At 46.0% G+C, this 24,009-nt stretch overlaps 1 protein-coding gene across 4 annotated transcripts in view; it reads left to right on the top strand.

Moving 5' to 3' along the window:
- CENPC (centromere protein C) overlaps nucleotides 1–24,009 on the top strand; it is a 522,895-nt gene that overhangs the window by 41,126 nt on the left and 457,760 nt on the right. For all 4 annotated transcript variants that reach the window (XM_077476133.1, XM_077476132.1, XM_077476131.1 and 1 more), the window contains exon 6: nucleotides 6,300–6,579. In XM_077476133.1, the coding sequence (XP_077332259.1) occupies nucleotides 6,300–6,579 (280 nt within the window). The remainder of the gene's footprint in view (nucleotides 1–6,299; nucleotides 6,580–24,009) is intronic.

Here is a 24,009-nt window from a genome sequence, read left to right as displayed (position 1 = left end):
AGCACAGCTGTGCGCGATACCCTGCCCTGAAAATTCAGGAGCCAGCAGATCCCTCTGCTGATGTAGCGGTCCCTTTTGGGTCCCGAAAGCCAGCCCGTACACCTAAGGTGGTTCCGTGTCTGACTTATTTAGATAAGTTCATATACAAGGAATGGGGTCGACCGCAACGGACCTATTCGGTCCCCAAATACATGGCTGTACATTACCCCTTTGAGGAGAGCCTTCTCAAAAAGTGGTCGGCTCCTCCGGTCGTGGACCCCCCAATATCCAGGTTAAATAAAGTAACCACGATCCCGGTAGAGGGGACTCCTGCCTTTTAGGACCCCATGGACAGGAAGGCCGAGGTAGTGGCTCGTTCCTTGTTTACAGTTATGGAGTCAGCAATGCGACCAGTACTGGCTACTGGCATCCGAACTTGTGTCACAGACACTAACCGAGTGGGCAAAACGGTTGCACCGTGAATTGGGGGAGCAACAGACTTCCCCTGTCTGCGTGGAACTAGCAGACCAGTTAGTGCAAGGCCTTAAGTATGTTTATGACGCAGCCCTGGATACCCTTCCTCTGTTATCCAGGGCTTCAGTGTCAGCAGTGGTGCTGAGGCGGCTGATTTGGCTAAAATGCTGGTCGGCTGGCCAGACATCTAAAAAGCCCTGACAGATCTACCCTTCCTTGGCCAACGGCTCTTTGGAGCCTCATTAGGTGACATTATTAAAAATGCCACAGGTGGTAAGAGTACGCTACTCCCACAGGCCTGGAAGGCTAAGGAGCCACGCCGTAGGCAAGGGCCCTCTTTTTCTGCTCACAATCGGCTTTTTCGTCCTCCCGGGCTACAGCTAAGCGTCCCCAGACTGACAGGACCACCTCTAAAGAAAACAAGTGTCCCTGGAACCGCATGCCTAACAAGCCCGTGAGCAAAAGTGCTACCGCATGAAGGTTTGCCCCCGCCTGCAACACTGGTGGGGGGGGGGGGGTTGTCGTCGGGATTTCACAGCCTGGTGGGCCTCTCGGCTGTCCAACCAATGGGTCTGTGATCTGATTTCCTCAGACTACAATATAGAGTTCCTCTCTTGGCCACAAAACAGATTCTTCCCCTCTAGCATACCCGTTCTCCCGGCTCGCCGGGAGGCCCTATTGGGGGCGGTAAGGGACTTGCTGGAGTCGCAGGGTGATAGTAGCTGTTCCAGAGTTGGAACGTTAACAGGGGTTCTACTCGCCATGCAGACCCTGCAGGAATTTGGGTGGCTGTTGAACCTAAAAAAGCCGGTGATTGTACTGACTCAGCGTTTGGCGTAGCTAGGCTTACTGCTGGACTCCGTGGGAGTGAGAGTGTTTCTCCCTTCAGACAAGCTGCAGACTCTCAGAACCATGGTAAAACCGCTGATAAACCCCAGGTGGTCGTCACTACCCTTATGCATGCGAGTCCTGGGACTCATGATGGCCTCCTTCGAGGCAGTACCGTATGCCCAGTTTCACACCAGAATCTTGCAGAAGGAAATTTTTGACAAAATGGGACAAATCTCCGCTGTCCCTGGATCGCCAGATTCAGGTGAGCCAGCTAGTCAGGGATTCCCTACTTTGGTGGCTGAGGTCCCCGGCACTTCGGTCTGGGAAGTTGTTCCTACCTCTGAAATGGACAGTGATCACGACGGATGCCAGCCTAACTGGCTGGGGTGGAGTAATGGGAGTTCAGTTGACCCAGGGCCTCTGATCGGCAACTTGGATTCCTCCTCCACCCAATCTGCTCGAGCTGAGAGCGATCAGGCTATGCCTCTCCACATGGTCGATAAGACTTCAGGATCCAATCAAACAACTCCATGGCTGTGGCATACGTCAATCACCAAGGAGGAACAAGAAGCTTGGCTGCCGCACGGGAGATCACTCACATCCTTCAGTGGGTAGAGTGACATGTACCGGCGCTATTGGCCATTATCATCCTGGGAGTGGAGAACTGGCAGGCGGACTATCTAAGTCGCCAGATGCTGGACCCAGGAGAATGGGTGTTGCATCCGGAGGTATTCAGGCTACTGTGCCTGCAATGGGGCACACCAGACGTGGATCTTCTGGCCTCCCGTCTCAATCGGAAGGTGCCAAGATCAGGACAAGAGATCCTTAGGCAGACGCGCTGGTGGCTCTGTGGGATTAGTACCAGCTGATCTATGCCTTCCCTCTGCTGAAACTGTTACCACATCTGCTCTGTAGAGTGGAGGCCGAGGGGATCCCAGTAATACTGATTGCCCCAGATTGGGCCCAGTGTGCCTGGTACGCAGACCTAGTGCACCTGGTGGCGGTCGCCCCCATGATGAGTGCCATTACGAGAGGTCCTTCTATCTCAAGGTCCGATTCTCCATCCTGCTTTACCATCGCTGGTTTTAACGACATGGCTATTGAGAGCTAGGTGTTGAGGAACCGGGGTCTTTCGGACTCGGTGATTCCAACTATGCTGAGAGCATGGAAATCTTCTTGGACGATATATCATCATACCTGGAAGGCCTACATCGCCATGTGTGAGGAGCAAGGGTAACACCCGAGCTCCTTTTCTATATCCAGGTTCTTGCTGTTTCTACAGCAAGGAGTAGACCAGAAATTGCCGTTCAGCACCATTAAGGGAAAAATTTCATCTTTTGCTGTCTATTTTCAGCGACCCCTGGCAGCTCATTCTCTCGTGAGCACCTTTGTTCAAGGGATCCGACATGTAGTTCCTCCGGTGCGTCCACAGTTACCCCTTTGGGATCTGAACCTGGTGTTATCGGCGGTTCAGAAACCGCCATTTGAAAATATCAGAGAGATCCCTCTGTTGACTCTTTCTCAGTGTTTTTTCTAGTGGCCATTACTTCGGTCAGGACGGTTTCGTAGCTGGCGGCTTTGTCTTGCAAGTCACCCTATCTGGTTGTCCACAAGGATAAGGTGGTGTTGCGTCTGCAACCTTCTTTTCTGCCGAAGGTGGTTTTGGCATTCCACATTAATGAAGGCATTGTGTTACTATCTCGGTCCTAAACTGTCACATCCAAAAGAGGTGGCCCTCCATTCCCTGGACCTGGTTCGGGCTCTGAGGGTGTATTTGTCTGCTACAGCTCCCTTTCGGAAGTCAGACTCCTTGTTTGTTTTGGTGGCTGGTCCAAAAAAAAAAGGCTTGGTGGTCTCATCGACCACCATTTCCAGGTGTATTAGACAGATTGTAGTACAGGCCTATGCCTTATAGGGGCAGGTGCCCCCCTTTCCGGTCACGACCCACTCTACCAGGGCAATTGGAACGTCTTGGGCCTTTCCGACATCAAGCGTCTGTCGCTTAAGTGTGTAAAGCGGTGACTTGGTCGTCTTTTCACACCTTTACAATATTCTACAAGGTAGATGTCTGTGCATCGGCTGATGCCTGTTTCGGGCGCAAAGTTTTGCAGGCGGCGGTGTAATTGCAAATGTACTTAATTTTTTTTTCCCCTGGTTTTTGTTAAAAACACAGTACCTTTTAAATAAATGCACTGTTGCATTTGTCACCGATAATTCTGAGGCGGTTTGGAGGTAGTGACTCCCAGATGAGGAGAACTCCTTTTTTATTTTTTTTATTTTTTTTTATTTTTTTTTTATTTTTTATTTTTCTGGGTAAAAAAGTCCTTGGTTATTCCCCCACACTTTTTTTGTGGGTAACGGTTTTTATACTAGTTCCCACATGCCATTGTGTGTGAAGTTTTTATGCTGTTTTCCCACCCCTCGTTTTGGCACTGCTTGGGGACGTCCCGATGGTCTAAGAAAGGAGCTGTGTCAGTTGGTGAACGTAAGAGAAAATAAAAAAAAAATTTTGTACTCACCGTAAAATCCTTTTCTCTGTAGTTCACCAACTGACACAGCACCCTTCCCTCTTTTTTTTTTTTTTTTTTTTTACGTTGTACTGATTGTTGACGTACTAAGGCTGCAGTAGCAGGCTGGGAGTTTGTTACCTAAGGGATTGCGTCTTGCGCAGAACTAGAAAGTTCTAGTTTTATTATAACATTTTATCATGTTCTGCCTAGTCCTCTCCTGAAGGTGGCGTAACAACCAATGGTCTAAGAAAGGAGCTGTGTCAGTCTATGAACTACAGAGAAAAGGATTTTACGGTGAGTACAAAAAATCCTATTTTCCAGCAAATGATTTAAAATAGAAACATGATACAGGAGATGAAACAGTTAAGTAATGATTATACAGGTTCATCTAATGGGGTTAAGTAGAAAAAAAAGTTTGCCCTGGTTAATTAAGAGTTATCTCACTGTGTGTGCAATAAAATCTTTCCTCTAAGTTGCAGCTCTCTCACTCATAAATCTGTCTGACAGAATGCAGGAGATATAATAGCTACTGTTACTTGTTTGTTAGTATGGCCTAAAATGTTGTATTGAATTCTCACTGAGATTCTGTCAGTGATTCTGACAGCTCCCAATCATAAGATTTCACTGGCTGTGCACATTAGCTGAGCAGAAGGAGATCAGAAAAGATAAGATAAGATGGTCCAAGGTGTACAAGACACATCCTGTATACAGAGGGAGTTTTATGGACGTTTGTAAGATGCCCAAGGTAGGCAATTGGATAAAGAGCCACGATCACCCTGCTGCACGCCCCTGCAGACTCAAAGGAGCAGCCGTTTGGGTGCGCCGTCCTATGACGTCCACCCAGAACGAGAGCCGCACCGTCCTTCTGTCATTTGACAGTGGGCAGGCAGCAAGTGGTTAAAGAGTAACTTCACTTTTGTTGAGAGAAAAAAAAAATCCTCTCTGGGGTCTCTATGTACTTTGCTTACATTTTAAGAAATGTTGCAGATTCCTACCTTTTCTTATTCTGTAGAAATAGCAGTTTATCTGTGTCCATGTGCTAAGTGAATGTGAATGGAAGTGAATTTATAATTCTCAATTAGCTGCTGCATATGTTGGGTTCAAATGAGGAAATGGCAGGGTCTGAACACCTTTTTAGACATATTCTCCCATTGGGAGTATTGCACAAAAACATTTTACTGCAGAGGATACCCAAAATCTGACTTGTATCTTGGTGCAGACTTTGGCAAAATCGGTAAGCCAATCACAAAAGCAAGAAAGGACATTTCCGGAGAGGCATTCCGTACACCATCTGTGTACAGCATGCCTCCAGGTTGCCATATTGCTTTGAATTTGAAAGAAAATTTATAGTGCGTCAGATTGAAAAGGAAAGAACTTTTAATGATCGTCAAATGCAATCTGTTTTATGTAGAGATTTGTATATGCTATATTATGTTTTTTTATTTTGTTATTTCTTCCCATGAAAGCAGTTACCCTTTAACCACTTCAGCCCCTGAAAAATGTATCCCCTTCCTGACCAGACCATTTTTTGCGATACGGCACTGTCGCTTTAACTGACAATTGTGCAGTCGTGCGATGTACCCAAACAAAATTGACGTCCTTTTTTCCCACAAATAGAGCTTTATTTTGGTGGTATTTGATCAGCTCTGCGGTTTTTATTTTTTGCACTATAAACAAAAGAATAGTGACAATTTTGAAAAAAATTTTTTTTTACTTTTTGCTATAATAAATATCCCTCAAGAATATATAAAAAAGCATTTTTTTCCCCTCAGTTTAGGCCAATATGTATTCTTCCACATATTTTTGGTTAAAAAAATAAATAAAAAATCGCAGTAAACCTATTGATTGGTTTTCGCAAAAGTTATAGTGTGATTTTTAGCATTTTTATTATTCATTTTTTTTTTTTTTTTTTTTTTTAATTAGTATTAGCGGCAATCTGCCATTATCGGGACTGCGACATAATGACAGACACATCAGACATTTTTGACACTATTTTGGGACCATTGTCATTTTATACAGCGTTTGATGCTATAAAAATGCATTGATTACTGTGTAAATGACACTAGCAGTGAAGGGATTAAGTGTGTCCTAGGTAGTTAGAATTACTGTGAGGGGGCTGGACTTTAACACACAGAACATTGATCACTGCTCTCAATGAGGGTGCTGTGATCACTGTCCTGTCACTAGGCAGAATGGGGAAATGGTTTGTTTACAAAAGCATCTCCCCGTTCTTCCTCTCCGTGTAACGATTGCGGGCACCTGGCGCATGCGCTCACGACACCGCTTCTTAAAGGGGATAAACCTGTACGCCCTTTTGCCTGCATGTGCCATTCTGCGGACGTAAATCTGCTTGCACTGGTCGGCAAGTGGTTAACTTTCACAGGCTGCTGGAGGCAAGGACCTAAATAAAGACTTTCAGTTTAGCATATTGTGATATTTATGCATTGTATTTTAAGCAATTGTTTGCAGACATTAACACTATGCTTTATGCATTTGTAATTTTAGGAGAGATAAATGAAACCAAAACGAAAGCATCTACAAGTTCTGCAGCTAATGAAAAATGGAAAATTAATAATTTTAATAACTTTGATGATAAAGTTGTTTCTGAGGAGGAGGTGGATGACTGTGACTCCGATATGCCACTTAATCTGGTTGTTGGAAGAGATAAAGAAACTGAAATTGTTCGTTCAGTAAGAAGTGTGTCAAGAGATCGAATTTATAGCTTTGATAACTCTGTTGTTCAAGGACCTCCTAGCCCAGCTTCTAAATCCTCTCCACAAAAACGGTATGAGTTTTATTTTAAAAAGTACAATTGATTTTATTACTGTTGAATAATAGTTTCTTAAAAGAGCAGTATGGATTTTGAAAAAGAAAACAAATAAATGATACTCTCCTAGGTTAATGCAGCTTCAATCCAATGCTGCATCTGTCCCCCGCTGGCTCTGCAGTAAGAAATGAGCAATCGAACACCGCTGATCTGTTTTCTCCTCTGAGCAGAGAGCCGTGACTGCCAGTCACAGGCTCTCTACTTTGCCCCTCCAGTGCTCCCTGGAGTGCTGAGCTGTGGAGGGGGTGTGAGGAGCTGGCTCAGGCTTTCAGCAGATTGCTGAGGCGCTGAGCAAGCTACTGGTCCAGGCATCTGGATAGATTCTGACCATATGGCCGGGTTCTTTTCCAAACCTGGGCAGGCTCTGTGATGTTAGCCCACTGTCAGCTGAAAACTGGTCACAAGGGTACAGAGCTAAGTACAGTCCTGTGACCTACAAAAGAACTATAGCCAAAATAGCTTTGGCTATACTTTTCTTTTAAAATGCATTGGTCCTGTGTCTCTCAAGTTCAAGAAAAAACTATTTTGACTTTTGGTTCTTAAAAAATGTAATTTCTTTTTCATACATCATGGGACACAGTCAGGCCAATATTCATTACCTGCTGGGTTATACTTCATCATTAGGTTAAAGGACACTGGTAGACCAAAGGTCTTCAGACAGGAAGTGATCCCCTACATAACCCCTCCCATACAGGAAGCACTTCATTTTTTTTTTTTTTTTTACCAGTGTCTGCAAGGTGGGTGGCATGTTTTTTTTGAGCTCTCTGAGGTCCAGGTCTCTAGTCCCACAAACGGTTCCAAGAATGAATCAAGGGATTGACCGATCGGATCCATTTGATACAGGCTTTTAAGCTTGGCTAAATGGTACCCGAGCCTCACAAAGAAGACTCCAGATCCTGCAAGGTTTTGCCTGTAACGTGGTCTTCAGGCGCTGGACCCTGCGGAGTGGAAATCCTGGACCACACGGCGCCAAGGCATTTCCTGCAGGGTGCTGTACAGGTCTAAGGGAGTGGACCCTAAACATGAAAGGGTACCCAGTCCTTGAAGGTTCTAGTGATAGGGACCCACTGAGAAGGGTGAAGATTGGACCCTTAGTTTCTAAGTGGCCTTGCGCCTGAACGGGTAAGCGAAACCCCTTTATTTTATTATTGTGGGGTGTCCCAGTGATTGTAGCAATCAGTCAAGCTAGCTAAAGGCTGGATACCTGTGTGTGGTGACCATATGGGGGAGTTTCTGAGCTAGCTGTGGGTGTTTGCAAAGTGTACCTTTTTGTTCTTTTTTTTTTTTTTTTTTTTTTCCCTTTTGCTTGTGTCTGGCTGTTTTTTTACCTGTATGATGGTGCACCACGGTGTGCCATTTTTGCCTTGGTCCACCATGGCGCATGTGCGTTCACAAGAGCGCCGCTAGGCTCAGCAGTTTGTTTGGCGGCCATGGCGCCCCGTGGCTTTGCCCGAACATGCACTGTAGCCTTTATCTGGGCACACGATTCGGTGATCACTTGTATAAATATATCCAACGGATTTCCGGAGGGAAGAGGTCTCTACTTCCTGTGAAGAAAACCACCAAACGTCCCTCGTTTAAAAACCCAGGGACTGCTTCCTCAAATGTCTCAGCGGTTCTGCCGCCAACAGGGTGTTAGGGCCAGGGGCAAGCTGCAAGGCCAGGACCAGAAAAGGTCCTGGGTCCAAATTTCTTCTAAACCCAGCACCAAGCCCTCCTTTTGAGGGGACGCCCCCACTCCATTAGATGGCGGGAAGGCTGCTGCACTTTTTGGACATTTGGAAAACAACAATTTAGGACGAGTGGGTCACCTCAATTATATCTCGCAGTTACAAGCTGGAGTTACGAGAGACTCCCCCTCAGGTTTTTAAGATCCAGCGTTCCCTCGGATCCTCCAAAAATAAACTTATTGCTTCAGGCACTACATCTAGTGCATCAAGGAATGATTGTAGAGCTTCCAGTATCCGAAAGGGGCACAGGGTTTTACTCAAACCTATTTACAGTTCAGAAACCAAACAGGGACACAAGGCCCATTTTGGACATAAAATCCCTGAACAAGTATCTTTTTGATACAGTCCTTTCGGATGGAATCTGTCCGCTCAGTAGAAACCTCACTCCAGAGGCTTTTTAGCATCCATTGATATAAAGGACGCATACCTACACACACCTTTCTTTCAGCTTTATCAGAGATTCCTATGTTTTGCAGTAGAGGAACGTCATTTTCAGTTTGTGGCTCTACCCTTCGGGCTTGCTACGGCTCCCCGGTTGTTCACAGCGGTCTTAGCACCAGTACTGGCTATTTTAAGGGCCCAAGGGATCCTGGTGCTCAGGTATCTGGACGACCTCCTGCTCAGAGATAACGCAGTACAGGCTCTAGAATAGAGCATTATATATCTGTGCCCTGAAAGATCAGGTGTGTCAGATAAGCACCATACAACCCTCCATTCGGCTCTGTATGACCCTTCTAGGGAGGATGGTATCCTCCTTTTGAGGCAGTGCCCTATGCCCAGTTTCATTTCAGGCCTTTACAACAGGACATCTTGTTGGCTTGGAACAGAGGAAGAAAAGCCCTGGATTTTCCAATGTGCTTATCTCCTCAGGCATGCTTAAGCCTAAACTGGTGGTTGCAGGATCAGAACTTGCGAAAGTGAAAATCCTTTCCCCCGGTAACTTGTAGTAATGACTACAAATGCCGGGCTCACAGCTCAGGTGAAATTTTCAGGGACAGAGCAGACCCTGCCCATCAACATCTTAAAATTACAGGCAGTACATCTGGCCCTACGATCCTGGACGGTGGAGCTTCAGGACTGCCCCATCAGGGTTCAGTCCTACAGTACTACGGCAGTGCATGTGGCAATTATATTGGCAGTCCGTGTCTCGGTAATGGAGAACTGGAAGGTAGATTTATCTCGGCCGCCAGCAGATCTTCCTGGGGGAATGGGGCCTACACCCAGAGCTATTCCAATTTGCCAACGGGATGGCCAGAGGTCAACCTACTGGCATCCAGGTTCAACAACAAGTTACAGCATTGGCTATTGGAGCAAATGCTGGAGCCAGTACTCCCTGGTTTATGCGTTCCCTCCAATCCCTCTCCTCCCACATTTGTTGTGCAGAATTCAGACAGAGGGGATTCCAATCATTCTAGTGGCACCAGCCCGGCTCAGAAGGCCCTGGTTCCCGGAGATTGTGAGACTGACATAAGACGGGCCATGGACGCTTCCACCTCGCCCCAATCTGTCTCAAGGTCCTAGACAGTGGTGCAAAAAAGTATTTAGTAAGCCACCAATTGTGCAAGTTCTCCCACTTATAAAGATGAGAGAGGCCTGTAATTGTCATCATAAGTATATCTCAAATATGAGAGACAAAATGTAGAAACAAATCCAGACAATCACATTTGTATGATTTTTGAACGAATTTATTTGCAAATTATGGTGGAAAATAAGTATTTTGCCAATATCAAAAGTTCATCTCAATACTTTGTTAGATATCCTTTGTTGGCAATTAAAGAGGTCAAACGTTTTCTGTAAGTCTTTGCAAGGTTGTCGCACAATGTTGCTGGTATGTTGGCCCATTCCTTCATGCTCCATGCAGATCTCCTCTAGAGCAGTGATGTTTTGGGGCTGTCGCTGGGCAGCATGGACTTTCAACTCCCTCCAAAGGTTTTCTATGAGTTTGAGATCTGGAGACTGCCTAGGCCACTCGAGGTCCTTGAAATGCTTCTTACAAAGCCATGCCTTCGTTGGCCGGGCGGTGTGTTTGGGATCATTGATCACGGTCATGCTGAAAGACCCAGCCAAGTTTCATCTTCAATGCCCTTGCTGATTGGAGGAGGTTTGCACTCAAAATCTCGCGATACATGGCCCCATTCATTCTTTCATGTACACGGTCGTCCTGTTCCTTTTGCAGAGAAACAGCCCCAAAGCATGATGTTGCCACCCCCATGCTTCACAGTAGGTATGTTGTTCTTTGGTTGCAACTCGGCATTCTCTCTCCTCCAATCACGACGAGCTGTGTTTCTACCAAACAGTTCTACTCTGGTTTCATCTGACCATATGACATTCTCCCAATCCTCTTCTGGATCATCCAAATGCTCTCTAGCAAACCTCAGATGGGCCAGGACGTGTATTGGCATAAGCAGGGGGACACGTGTGGCACTGCAGGATCTGAGTCCCTGGCGGCGTAGTGTGTTACTGATGGTAGCCTTTGTTACGTTGGTTCCAGCTCAATGCAGGTCATTCATTTGGTCCCCCTGTGTGGTTCTGGGATTTTTGCTCACCGTTCTTGTGATCATTTTGACTCCACGGGACCCCAGATCGAGGGAGATTATCACTGGTCTTGTATGTCTTCCATTTTCTAATCATTGCTCCGACGGTTGATTTCTTCACACCAAGCTGCTTGCCTATTGCAGATTCAGTCTTCCTAGCCTGGTGCAGGTCTGCAATTTTGTTTCTGGTGTCTTTCGACAGCTCTTTGGACTTCACCATAGTGGAGTTTGGAGTGTGATTGTTTGAACTTGTTATCAGTATAAAAGACACCTGTCCACAACCTCAAACAGGTGCCATTAATACAGGTAGTGAATGGAGGACAGAGAAGCCTCTTAAAGAAGATGCAGGTCCGCGAGAGCCAGAAATCGTGCTTGTTTGTAGGTGACCAAATACTTACCGTATATACTCTAGTATAAGCCGAGATTTTCAGCCCCTTTTTTTAGGCTGAAAGTGCCCCCCTCGGCTTATACTCGAGTCACCGCCGTCTGCCTACCCAATCAGCATGTCGTGCAGACAGACGGCGGCCATTCCACTATTCAAAAGCCGCGCCTCCCTGTCTGTGATGGGCGGAACACTCAATTTCCCAGCAGTCAGTGGTCCGCCTATCACGGACATCCGCTCATCCTCATACTACGGACGAGGATGAGAGGATGTCCGTGATAGGCGGAACACTGACTGCTGGGAAATTGAGTGTTCCGCCTTTCACAGACGGAGGCGCGGCTTTTGAACAGTGGAATGGCCGCCGTCTGTCACAGACGAGGAGAAGAGGTGCGGCGATCCTGGCATGGCCACCGTATGTTTTTACATGCAGATCGCTGCAGAAGGACACAGGCTGCAGAAGGACAAAGAGGCACAGGACACAGGTAGGCTGGACACAGGTAGGCTGGACACAGGTAGGCTGGACACAGGTAGGCTGGACACAGGTAGGCTGGACACAGGTAGGCTGGACACAGGTAGGCTGGACACAGGTAGGCTGGACACAGGGATGGACAGGCATGTCTCACCCTCGGCTTATACACGAGTCAATAAGTTTTCCCATTTTTTTTGTGGTAAATTAGGGGCTTTGGCTTATATTCGGATCGACCTATACTCGAGTATATACGGTTTTTTCCACCATAATTTGCAAATAAATTCTTTCAAAAATCAGACGATTGTCTGGATTTGTTTCCACATTTTGTCTCTCATAGTTGAGGTATACCTATGATAATTACAGACCTCTCCTTTTTAAGTTAGAAAACTTGCACAATTGGTGGCTGACAAAATACTTTTTTGCCCCACTGTATTTCACCCTATTATAGAGTCTCTAAATTTGACGGCATGGCTATTGAAGCCAGGGTGTTAAAGGACCGTGACATTTTGGGACCAGTGGTAACTACCCTAGTGAATTCTAGAAAAGTGGTCACTAGGAAGATTTATCATAAAGTCTGAAATAGAGGTCGACCGATATATAGCGGCCGATTATTTGCTTTTTTTTTTTTTTTTATAAACTATTTCTTTTTATGGTACATACAGAAAAAATAAAGGTTGTCCACATCAAAATTTATGGTAGTCTCAAGTTCACTCATCATACATAATGTATATACATGCCTCGCATAGATATTCAAGTCAGTACATAATTTTAGAATTATTACCGGAGCCATACAATCCCTCCAGAAAAGCACCCACCCCCCCCATCCCAACCCGCCCATGCCCGACTCTTCTGCATTGTCCTATCAAATAGTACCAAACAATACTCATCTACAGACAGACTAAGCTATGCATGTTGCAGAGTTTTTAAGCCACCTGTCCCAGATCTTCTCGTATTTGGAGGGGCATCCCCTATGAATGTATAAAAGTTTCTTAAACGGCAAGACTCCATTAATTTCCCCAAGCCATTGGGAGACCGTTGGAGGGTCAGGTCTCATCCAGACTCTGGCAATAATTTTCCGTGCAGAAAACAGGGTTTCGTGTAGAAATATTTTAGTGTATTTATTCAAAGCAGGGTCCGTGAATATACCCAGAAGACACAGCTTTGGCTGAAGTGTGACGGGGGAACCTATCGTATCATGTAGAAACCTCACTACCTGGGACCAATACGCTTGAATTTTAGGGCATTCCCAGAGAAGATGAAAAAAGGTGCCAGATGCACGCGCACACATGGGGCAAGTGCTGGAACATGTGCGCCTGTACCTGGAGACCATAAGCGGCGTGAGATACGCTCTGTGTGTTATAAAAATTTGAGTCAGCCGGTCAGAAAGTTTGGGCGAAACTAGTTTACAGGTTTTCAATGCATCACTCTTTCGTCATCTGTGATAGGCCCCAACTCCCCCACCCACCTATTTTTAAGTGTATAGGCAGCCACGGTCATGGAAGGAAGCGATAACATAAAACTGTGAGATTAATTTTTTGGGGTCTGTATTTTTAATTGCTGCCATCAATGGGTTGGGGGGTTCAGATGGGTCATCTAGGGGGAATTGGGCACGGTATGCATGACGAAGCTGCAGGTATCTAATAAAAGTGATTCGGGAGCCCGTATTCCGCCTGTAGGGCAGTAAAGGATTTCAGTTTGCCACCAGAAAGCATGTGGGATAAATAAAATATGCCCTTCCCGCACCATAATCCGCTATCCACAATCCGTCTAAATTCTGGGATATTCCAATTATGCCATATGGGGGTGTATTCATGCAGGGGTGGAAGGCACAGCTTCAAAGAGGCAATATGCCACACCTTCCTATACTGATAAAGAGATGTGTTAGACACCCTCCTCCCTTTCCCCTCCGCCCCCCAAACAATCTCCACCATCGGGTCTACAGTAGGCCTGATCCATGGCGGGCACAAAATGTAAGAACCTGTCTCTGTCTGTTTTATCTATATGGAACATTTGCGACAGCTGAGATGCTAAATATATATTAAAGTCCGGCATTGCCAATCCCGCTAGGTCAGTGGGTTGTTGTAATTTTTGCCATGCGAGTTTGTGCCTGCTATTACCCCACACAAAGGGTTTCAAAAGAGCTTCCATTATCTTAAAATGTTTGAGGACCAGGTAGACGGGGGCGTGCCAAAGCATGTACAAAATTTTAGGAAGGACCATCTTAATCAGATTTGTAAGCCCCATTACCCCCAAGGGGAGGCGTGCCCAAAGCTGCGTCTTTTGTTTAATCATGTCAATCAGAGGAGTTATGTTAAGTTTAATATAATCTGACGGGGATCTGGATGTCATGATTTCAAGATATTTAACAGTGTCCACCCTCTGTAAAGGAAGCAGGGCCCTGTCTCTTGGGGGCGGAAAACTGTCCAGGGGTAGAATCTGTGACTTGTCCCAGTTAATTTTAAGACCAGAGAACTTGCCAAATTCTTCTATCAGTGCCAAAGCAAGGGGGAGTGATTGATCTGAATCATTTAGGTACAGTAGAGTATCATCGGCATATGTGCTGATCTTCTCCATTATCCCACCTCTACACAAACCCACTATGCCCACGTGCTCATGTATTGCCATAGCCAGTGGCTCCGCCGCCAGAGCATACAGCAAAGGCGACAAGGGGCACCCCTGCCAAGTACCTCTAGACAGGGGGAACTGCTCCGAGGGCCAGCCATTCGCCAAGACCTTAGCCACCGGATTCTGATAGAGCAATTGGATCCACCTAATAAATTTAGGCCCTATACCAAACTGAGCCAGGCAGGTCCATAGGTATCTCCACTCAACAGAATCAAATGCCTTGGACACCGCCAAAGCAACTATTATCCTAGAGTCGGGGTCGTCATGGAAAGTCTGGAGGTTAATAAATAGCCTCCGGAGGTTAAACGACGTATTTCTACCGGGCATAAATCCCGCTTGATCCGCATGGATCAGCGAAAGGATTACTTTAAGTCGGGTGGCAAGAATCTTAGCAAGTATCTTGACATCTACCTGCAGCAAAGAGATAGGGCGATAAGATTCCGGGATGTGTGGGTCCTTCCCAGGTTTAGGGATTAACACTATAGTGGCCTCCGTCATGGTCACTGGGAGTTTGGAGTGCTTGAATATGGAGTTATAGATTGCAAGTAGCTTAGGGGCCAGTAGTTCTATGCAGGTAGAGTAGAATTCTATCGGTAAGCCATCTGAGCCCGGGGCCTTGGATGATGGGAACGTAGCAATAGCTGAGGCTATTTCGTCCCGAGTCAGAGGTGCCTCCAGTCCTGAGATCTGTTCCTCAGTCAATTGGGGGAACTGCAATCTGCTCAAGAAAGATTCCATCAGGAAGGGGTCGGCCGAGGCAGTAGAGGTGTAGAGAGAGGTAAAGAAGTCACGAAACATCTCCGTGACCCGTACAGGATCAGTCTCAAGTACACCCTGTGACGAGCGGAGGGAGATCACCACAGGGGGTCTCTCCTCACCATGAACTAAATAAGCCAATAGTTTCCCCGCTCGCTCACCACGCTCAAACGACTTCTGCCTGAGAAAGAACAGTTTCTGTTTGGATTTTTCATAAAGCAATTGGTCCAGTGTTCTGGAGCAGAGTCTAAGGCTATCTGCCTTTTCTGCCGAGGGGTCACGCATAAAATCCTGTTCCATTGTCTGGAGAATATGTGTTGCCTCAGCTATATTTGCAGCAGAGGACCGCTTTACCTGGTTGATTTGAGTCTGTAAGGTCATTCTGGCATGTCGTTTAAAAGCCTCCCAGAAAACGTGTGGTCGGGCCGATCCCTCATTGGTCTCAAAAAAAGCCTGCCAGCCCGATTCAAGGTCACTTTCTTTGGGGAGGAGAGTTAACCAAAAGGGGTTAAGGCGCCAAGTCGTCAAAGGATGAGTATGTCGTAGGGAGATCGTCGCCCAGTAGGGACAGTGGTCGGAGAGCGATCTGGGAAATAGGCCCACATCTACGAGTCTAGGTAGGAGGGATGTGGAGAAAGAGAGAGTATAAGGTCTATGCGGGACATAGAGTGGTGAGTAGCAGAGAAGCATGTGAAAACGCGCTGAGTTGGGTGCCTAGTTCTCCACCAGTCCACCAGGTGGAAATCGTGGAGAAGTCTGGCAAACCTAGTCAGAGGGGGGCTCGGGGTGCCCCGAGAGGGGTCCGCCATCCTATCTAGGGATCTGTCTAGCACATTATTAAAGGTCCCCCATCCACACCACTGAAGCAGCGGGATGAAGAGCCATATAATTAAAACCCTCTGACAGCACACTGAATTGGAATGGTGGGGGTACATAAAAAGCCATTATAAGAAACATATCCCCATGTAGCTTTGCCTTTTATAAATACAAATCTACCCAGTGGGTCGATGACCGAATCCTGGAGCTCAAAGTGCGTGTGTTTGGCAATCAGGAGGGAGACTCCCCTGGAATGGGTAGTATGTACGGAGTGATACCCCCAGCCTATCCAAGGACGTCGAATCGCTCTAAGCATGGGGCCCTCGGCATGTGTTTCCACTAAAGCCACTACATCTGCCTTAATTTTTTTAAGCTGCCCAAAAACAGCTGACCGCTTAATAGGGTCCCCCAATCCCCTCACGTTCCATGAAAGAAATTTCAGTGCGGCTATGGGTGCATAGTAGTCAGTGGTGAGACTCCAGGAGACAGATCAACCCGCAAGGTCAGAGCAGCTAAAACCCGCCCCTCCCAAACGGAAGAGGGCTCCGCCCTCTTTGCCAGACATACATTGTACCATAGAAAACAATCATAGAAAAACTCAAAAAAAACTTGTTTACCCCAGGAAAACCATACATCTCCCCGCCCTGCGCTGGCTCCAATTAGTGCGGGCATTAACACCTAACTGCCAACAGGGCATAAACAGTTTCCAACTTGGGAAGGAACAACACTGCAATAAGGAAACACCCATGGAGGCGGCAGGAGAAAAGAGCAAAGTGTTATGCCAGTTGTTCCAGCCCAAGAGGTGCATAATAAAACGTTGGGCGAAACTTCGCTGTATTATGTGACACTATAGGACTGTGCTCACAAAGCAAGGTGAGCTTGCTGATTGGTTGTTCCCCCCTGCCGGCCAGGAGGGCGCAGTACATTGCTATAATAAGTAGGAAAAACAAAGTTAAAGTTTCACCACAGACATTGGGAAGTTCAGCTGCATTACGCAATTAGATAACACCGGGCCCCGTATAAAGCAGGGCACTCTTTCCATCTGAGATGTCAGTCAGGGTAGCCATAACAGCCCCATCTCCATCCTGCATGGTAGGCCAAACCAGAGTCAGGAGTTCCAGCACACTTGGGGTGGGGGATTCAGCCACCATTCTCTTAGGCGTCAGTAGTATCCAATGAGCGATGTGCTTAGGCAGTCAGGTGCCCCGTCACAGCACTGTTGGCCCAGCTATGCGTGCATGCCAAAGAGGTTGTTTAAATCACATGGAACAAAATGGGGACAGTCAGTACCTCAGCATTTTGGGCCTGAAAGTAATGTGCCTAGTAAGGAGAACTGGCAGGCAGTTGCGCACTCATTAAGGAGGTGCAAGGAGACGGGGCTCCCAGTCCAGGGAAACAAACATAGTCAAGAGTGAGGAGGTGGAAAAAGAAGGGGCATTTCCAGAAAGCATTCGTGCACATATACTCATCTGCCAGCATCCCGGCGCTCCAGCCATGACAGCGCTGTCTCAGGATCCTCAAAGTACGCTCGGTCTGTTCCTTCCACACGTAGGCGAGCAGGAAATAGCATGGCATACTTTGTTTTTGATGCGCAGGCGTCTTTTCACTTCCATAAAACACTTGCGTTTTTTCTGGACTTCAGAGGAAAAATCAGGGAAGACTGCTACGGTTTTGTTTTCAAAAGGGATATTCCCCTTTTCCCTGCTGAGACGAAGGATGGTGTCTCTATCCCTGAAATTTAGGAACTTGGCAATAAAAGTGCGGGCAGGCGCCCCCGGTGGGGGAGGCTTACCCGACAGCCTATGTGCGCGTTCCACCGCAAACATGGGGGAGAACGAGTCCCTTCCATATGTGTCCACAACCACAAGTAACTTTTCCAAATGGGGGGGGGGGGGGGGGTCTCTGCCCTCCACCCCTTCAGGCAGGCCTATAAAGCGCAGGTTACATCTGCGAATCCTGTTCTCAATATCATCCTGCTTCTGAAGGATTTGATTCACTTGGTGCTGCATGGCCTCTGAGGAGATCTGCAGGGGGGGGGGAGTCTTCTACATTACTCAGGCGGGTTTCAACTTAAGTAACTCTCTCTTAGTTTCTGAAAGTCTTGCCTAACCAGCGATATATATACTTTTACCTCTTCAATCCTGGCTGTGAGGTTGGTCTGGCAGTTCGTAACCGCTTCCTGGCAAGCTGTAATGGCATTGAGGAGCCTGGTTGTGTCTGCACTCCGAGCGTCCTCCTCCCCCTGCATGGCGGCGCCATCTTGGTCTGCGGGGCCTGCTTCATCATGCCGGAATTGTGACAGTCTGGCGGCCGCTGTGTTGTTCCGTTTCATTGGCGACATATGTTCTGTGGTTGCCCGGTCAGCGGAGCGGTCAGAACGGAGAAAAAAAAGGCAGTCTGCGTCTCAGGATTAGTGATCAGGATATGCGGCCGGCGGAGCTCAGCTCACATGCGTCCTATCTCATGCCGCTCCAGGCGACACCCCCCATTTGCTGTTTTTTTTAAATTAATTGGCATCGGCCGATTGTGCTGATAAAAAGGCAGATTAAAACTACAGTGCGACTTCCAAATGACTTCTGTAATAGAAGTCAATGCAGGTTGTCTGAGTCTTCAGAGAAGCGACTTGTTTCCTCTCTGGGCAGGTTGCCAAGAAAAGAGTAAAGAGATGCAATGTATACACTTCAGAATAAACTCAACTCGGTGTGTAGGAGTTCTCGTTTGAACCATTTAAAGACTAAATCTTTTGTGACACTTGTTGCTTACAAGTAAAAATCCTGTATTTTCTGCCAGAAAATCATAGAACAAATTATATATATTTTTTTAGCAGAGATCGGTCGACCTCTAGTCTGGAAGACTTATATTGCTTGGTGTGAAGCTAGAAAATGGCATCCTCAGAGATTTGTGATTGGGAGAATTCTCTCTTTTCTACAGTCAGCTGTGGAAATCAAATTGGCTTTGAGTACCATCAGAGGTCAAGTTTCGGCCCCATCTGTATTCTTCCAAAGGCCTTTAGCTTGCCATTCACTGATCCGAACCTTTATGCAAGGGGCAACTCGCTTGCTTCATTCCATTAGGTCACCTATGTGTCCTTGGGACCTGAACTTGGTGCTGTCTGTGTTACAGAAACAACCATGTGAACCTATTAAGGAAATTCCATTAGACTTGCTGTAGCGCCAGCTTGCCTTCCTGATGGCTATCACCTCGGCTAGAAGGGTGTGGGAGTTTGCGGCCCTTTCATGCAGGGAACCGTACTTGATCCTTCACGACAACAGAGTCATGTTATGACCTGTTCTATCCTTTTTGCCAAAGGTGGTGTCGGCCTTTCATTTAAATCAGGACATTATTTTGCCTTCTTTTTTCTCTCGTTCGGCAGAAGGGAGACGACTGCAATCTTTGGACGTTGTCCGGGCAGTTAAGGTTTAGTTGTCTAGATCTGCGGAAATCTGACTTTTTGTTTTACCAAAAGGATCCAAGAAGGGGCAGGCAGCTTCCAAAGCTTCCATTGCCAATTGGGTCCGTCAATTGGCCATTCAGGCCTACGGTCTGAAATGTAAAGCTCCTTTCTTTAGGGTGAGAGCTCATTCTACCAGGGGTGTAGAAACCCCCTGGGCTTTTTACCATCAAGTATCTGGCTCAGATTTGTATGGCTGCCACCTGGTCTTCAATGCATACATTCACAAAATGTTATCAAGTGGATGTTCGAGCAGTTGAGGATTCAGCTTTCAGCTGCAGTATAATGTGGGCTGCTGTATAAATTCTCATGGCTATTGTTTGGCAGGGTGTCTCCCTCACCTCAAGGCTACCCTGGGACATCCCAGCAGTTAATGAATATTAAAAAAATAATCCTATTTCAGGGGATTCGACATATGACTCCACAGGCGTGGTCCCCTCTACCACCGTAAAAATTGAAGTGAATCTAGTGCTTTCGGTTCTACAGAAGCCTCCTTTTGAGAATATTCAAGCAATTCCCCTGCTCACTCTGTCTCAGAAAGTGGCCTTCTTGGTGACTATCACTTCTGCTCGCAGGGTGTCAGCGTGTACGACAGGATAACGCTGCCAATCCCATCTGGTGGTCCACAAAGACAAGGCGGTTCTTCGCCCTTGTCCTTCGCTCCTTCCTAAGGATGAGGACATTGAATGAGGACATTGTGTTACCTTCCCTGTGTCCCAGGCCGCAACATCCGAGGGAATTTGCCTTGCAAGCCCTGGATGTGGTTGGGGCAATCGGATTGTATTTGACTGCCACTGAGTCCTTTCGGAGGTCAGGCTCCCCTTTTTTGTGCTTATGGACGGGCCAAAAAAGGGGCTGTCCACTTCCTCTGCAACCATTTCTAGATGGATCAGACAGATGTTGACTCAGGCCTATTCTATCAGGGGTTTTGTTCCTCCCTTCCTGGTTAAGGTGTACTCAACTCGGGCCTTTATTGCCTCCTGGGCCTTCCGTCAGTGTCAGTGCGTCAGTGACAAATTTGCAAGGTGGCCACCTGGTCGTCGGTGCACACGTTCACCACATTTTACAAAGTGGATGTGCTGGCATCTGCGGATGCCTCTTTTTGCCGCAAGGATTTGCAGGCTATGGTCTAGGGCAGGGATATGCAATTAGTAGACCTCCAGCTGTTGCAAAACTACAAGTCCCATCATGCCTCTGCCTCTGGGTGTCATGCTTGTGGCTGTTAGTCTTGCTATACCTCATGGGACTTGTAGTTTTGCAACAGCTGGAGGTCGGCTAATTGCATATCCCTGGTCTAGGGGGTCTATCCCTCTTGAGGTTTTTTTTGTTCAGGTGGGGCTCCAGTTGTTCTTGTTGAGCTCCTGTTACCTGGTTGGCCTGTAATTTTGTTGGCTGTCCCACTGCTCATGTTTTGGCTCTGAATAGGGAAGCACTGTGTCTGTCAATGAGCGAAAGAGAAAATGGGATTTTTGACTTGAGGTAAAATCGATTTCTGAGTTCATTGACAGACACAGCATCCACCCCTCTAAGGAGTTTTAATACTTCTGACACTGCTTGTTACTAAACTGAAGGCCTATAGCAAAGACGGGGGTGTATACCACCTAGGACTGCCCATAAGCGCAGTCTTTTTTTCTGCCTAGTGTCCTACTCCTGTTGGGGCCATATATCCAAATGGTTCTGAATAAGGAAGCGTTGTGTCTGTCAATGAATTTGGAGAAATGGATTTTACGGTAAGTAAAATATCCCATTTCTTTCCTCCTTGGCGTGGAAGGATGGTGCAGTTGATCGCACACTTCCTGGTTGACACATTTCCAAGCTACCTTTATCTTCTGAAAACACATACAGGTTGTTGCTACAATCCTACTGCCATCTTATACAGAGACACAGCCCCAGGAACACAAAACCTACATGCGGACATTCAAAACCCCATCCAATCCACACTGCATCCCTTAAGTACCCCACTGGAGATCCCTTCAGTGGTGGATCACAAGTGCAAGGGAGCTGGGACAAAAGACCCTAATAAATTCATCAAGAAAGTCGCTGGGGAAAATGTAAAGATGAAAGAAAAAAAAGATTGCACATCTCATAGTGCAGTAACATAGGGAGAGATTTATTGGATATATAGGAGAATAAAAAAATGCACTCAAACAAGTGGGAAAGGGGGTGCGGTACGAGGTAGGATGCTAGAGCTGATGTGAAGTCCATGTGAGGGATGTCTGGCTCACTGCTGTGGCCACAGGCTGGGGAGAGACAATGGTTGCTGCTGGAGGATCTGACGCTGCAAGGAGAGATGGAAAAAGCTGACAGGGTCCATGAACCACGCTAGAATGTCACCTGCTTTACACTGCAATGCTCCCCATGTTTTCAGGAAAGTGTTTCAAAGCAATTCAGCTGAGGTTGACAAAGAAGCTGAATTGCTCACGCAGCAGCACTCTCATTGCTCAGCATCCAGAGGACTGATTTTTTTTGCCTTACCCTTTTTTTTTTGTTTTTGTTTTTTTCATTTTTTCAACTACCTGCAGTTAAATGTTTTACTCTTACTCTTTAGTTTTTTCAGTGTGACATTATTGTTTTTATGCATGATAGTCTGTTTATGGTATATTTCCAAGCCAATTGGCTTCCCTGCGTGGCACATGGCTGACTATTTACCAACACTCCTCCTGTGGGCGAGAGCAGTGTAGTCCACATGTTTTCCTAGTGGCTCTTTCTAACTGGAGAAAATGTGCTCTTACCCCACAAAAAAATGAAAGAAAGGTCTGGTGTCACCAGTAACACACCTCCATCTTTAATAATACAATAGAAACATGGATGTCGCCCTTGGGACTTTGAGGTGTGCACATTTGGCCGATAAAATTGAAAAATTTAAATACAGTAAAGTATTTATTACAGAAATAGTCACACATAAAGTAGCATACAAAAGGCAAAGCCAATACAATATTGCACATAGTTAAAGATTGCAATGTATTTAAGCTTCGTCGGCTCCCTTCCCAAGCATATATTGCTGCTATCCTTGTTAAACCTAGGCCTTGCTGATTGGTGAGTATGGGGTCTTTCTTTTTTTTTTTTTTTCTGTGAGGCCCCTCTTACCATTTATACATCATTCACTCGTGTTACATTACTTTTTGATCATTTCCAGATATATCCCACATGCATCCACCCCTGAAGAGCGAGCCACATCTCGCATAACGCGTTGGGTGTTATAAATGTCATGTTTACTCATGTACTTTAAATGCAATGCAATATTTAACTATGTGGAATATTGTATTGGCTTTGCCTTTTTGTATGTTTGTTTTTTTTTTTTTTTAAATTTAAAAAAAATTTTATTTTATTTTTACGTGCTTTACAAAAATGTATACAATCGGATATATAGCCACATTCAGGCCATCAACATTTTCTTATAACTTTTCTATTAGTTCTTTAACCACTTTCAGACCGGACCATTTTGCTGGTCAATGACCAGAGGTCTTTTTACAATTTGGCACTGCGCTGCTTTAACTGGTAATTGCGCGGTCATGCAATATTGTACCCAAACAAAATTTGCGCCCTTTTTTTCCCCCAAATAGAGCTTTCTTTTAAAGGTATTTGACTGACTCTGCGATTTTAATTTTTTGCGATATAAACGTAAATTTTGAAAAAAAATGATATTTTCTACTTTTTTTTGTTAGAAAAATCCAATAAACTCAATTTTAGTCATACATTTAGGGCAAAATGTATTCAGCCACATGTCTTTGGTAAAAAAAAAAAGTCAATGAGTGTATATTTATTGGTTTGCGCAAAAGTTGTCATGTCTACAAACTAAGGTACATTTTCTGGAATTTACGCAGCTTTTAGTTTGACTGCCTATCTCATTTCTTGAGGTGCTAAAATGGCAGGGCAAATGACCCCATTTTGAAAAGTAGACACCCTAAGGAAATTGATAAGAGGCATGTTGAGCCCATTGAATATTTAATTTTTTTGCCTCAAGCGAGTGAATAATGACAAAAAAATAAAAAAAAAATTGTTTTTACACAAAGTTGTCACTAAATGATATATTGCTCACACATGCTTTGGGCATATGTGAAATTACACCCCAAAATAAATTCTGCTGCTTCTCCTGAGTACGGGGATACCACATGTGTGGGACTTTTTGGGAGCCTAGCTGCGTACGGGGCCCCGAAAACCAAGCACCGCCTTCAGGCTTTCTAAGGGCATACATTTCTGATTTCACTCCTCACCACCTATTACAGTTTTGAAGGCCATAAAATGCCAAGATGGCACAAAACCCCCACAAATGACCCCATTTTAGAAAGTAGACACCCCAAGCTATTTGCTGAGAGGCATGTGGAGTCCATGGAATATTTTATATTTTGCCACAAGTTGCTGGAAAATTACAAACTTATTTTTTTTCACAAAGTTGTCACTAAATGATATATTGCTCACACATGCCATGGGCATATGTGAAATGATACCCCAAAATAAATTCTGCTGCTTCTCCTGAGTACGGGGATACCACATGTGTGGGATTTTTTGGGAGCCTAGCTGTGTACGGGGCCCAAAAAGCCAAGCACTGCCTTCAGGCTTTTTAAGATCTTATGCAGGGTCTCCACGAGGACGACAGAGTTCATTGTCGCTGAAGTGCATGAACC

The sequence above is a fragment of the Lithobates pipiens genome, unplaced genomic scaffold, assembly GCF_037356315.1.
Source record: "Lithobates pipiens isolate NorthernLeopardFrog02 unplaced genomic scaffold, aLitPip1_a1.2 Scaffold_13, whole genome shotgun sequence".
NCBI lineage: Eukaryota > Metazoa > Chordata > Amphibia > Anura > Ranidae > Lithobates > Lithobates pipiens.
The sequence above is the reverse complement of the archived record's forward strand: the minus strand, read 5'-3'. Positions and strand labels throughout refer to the sequence as shown.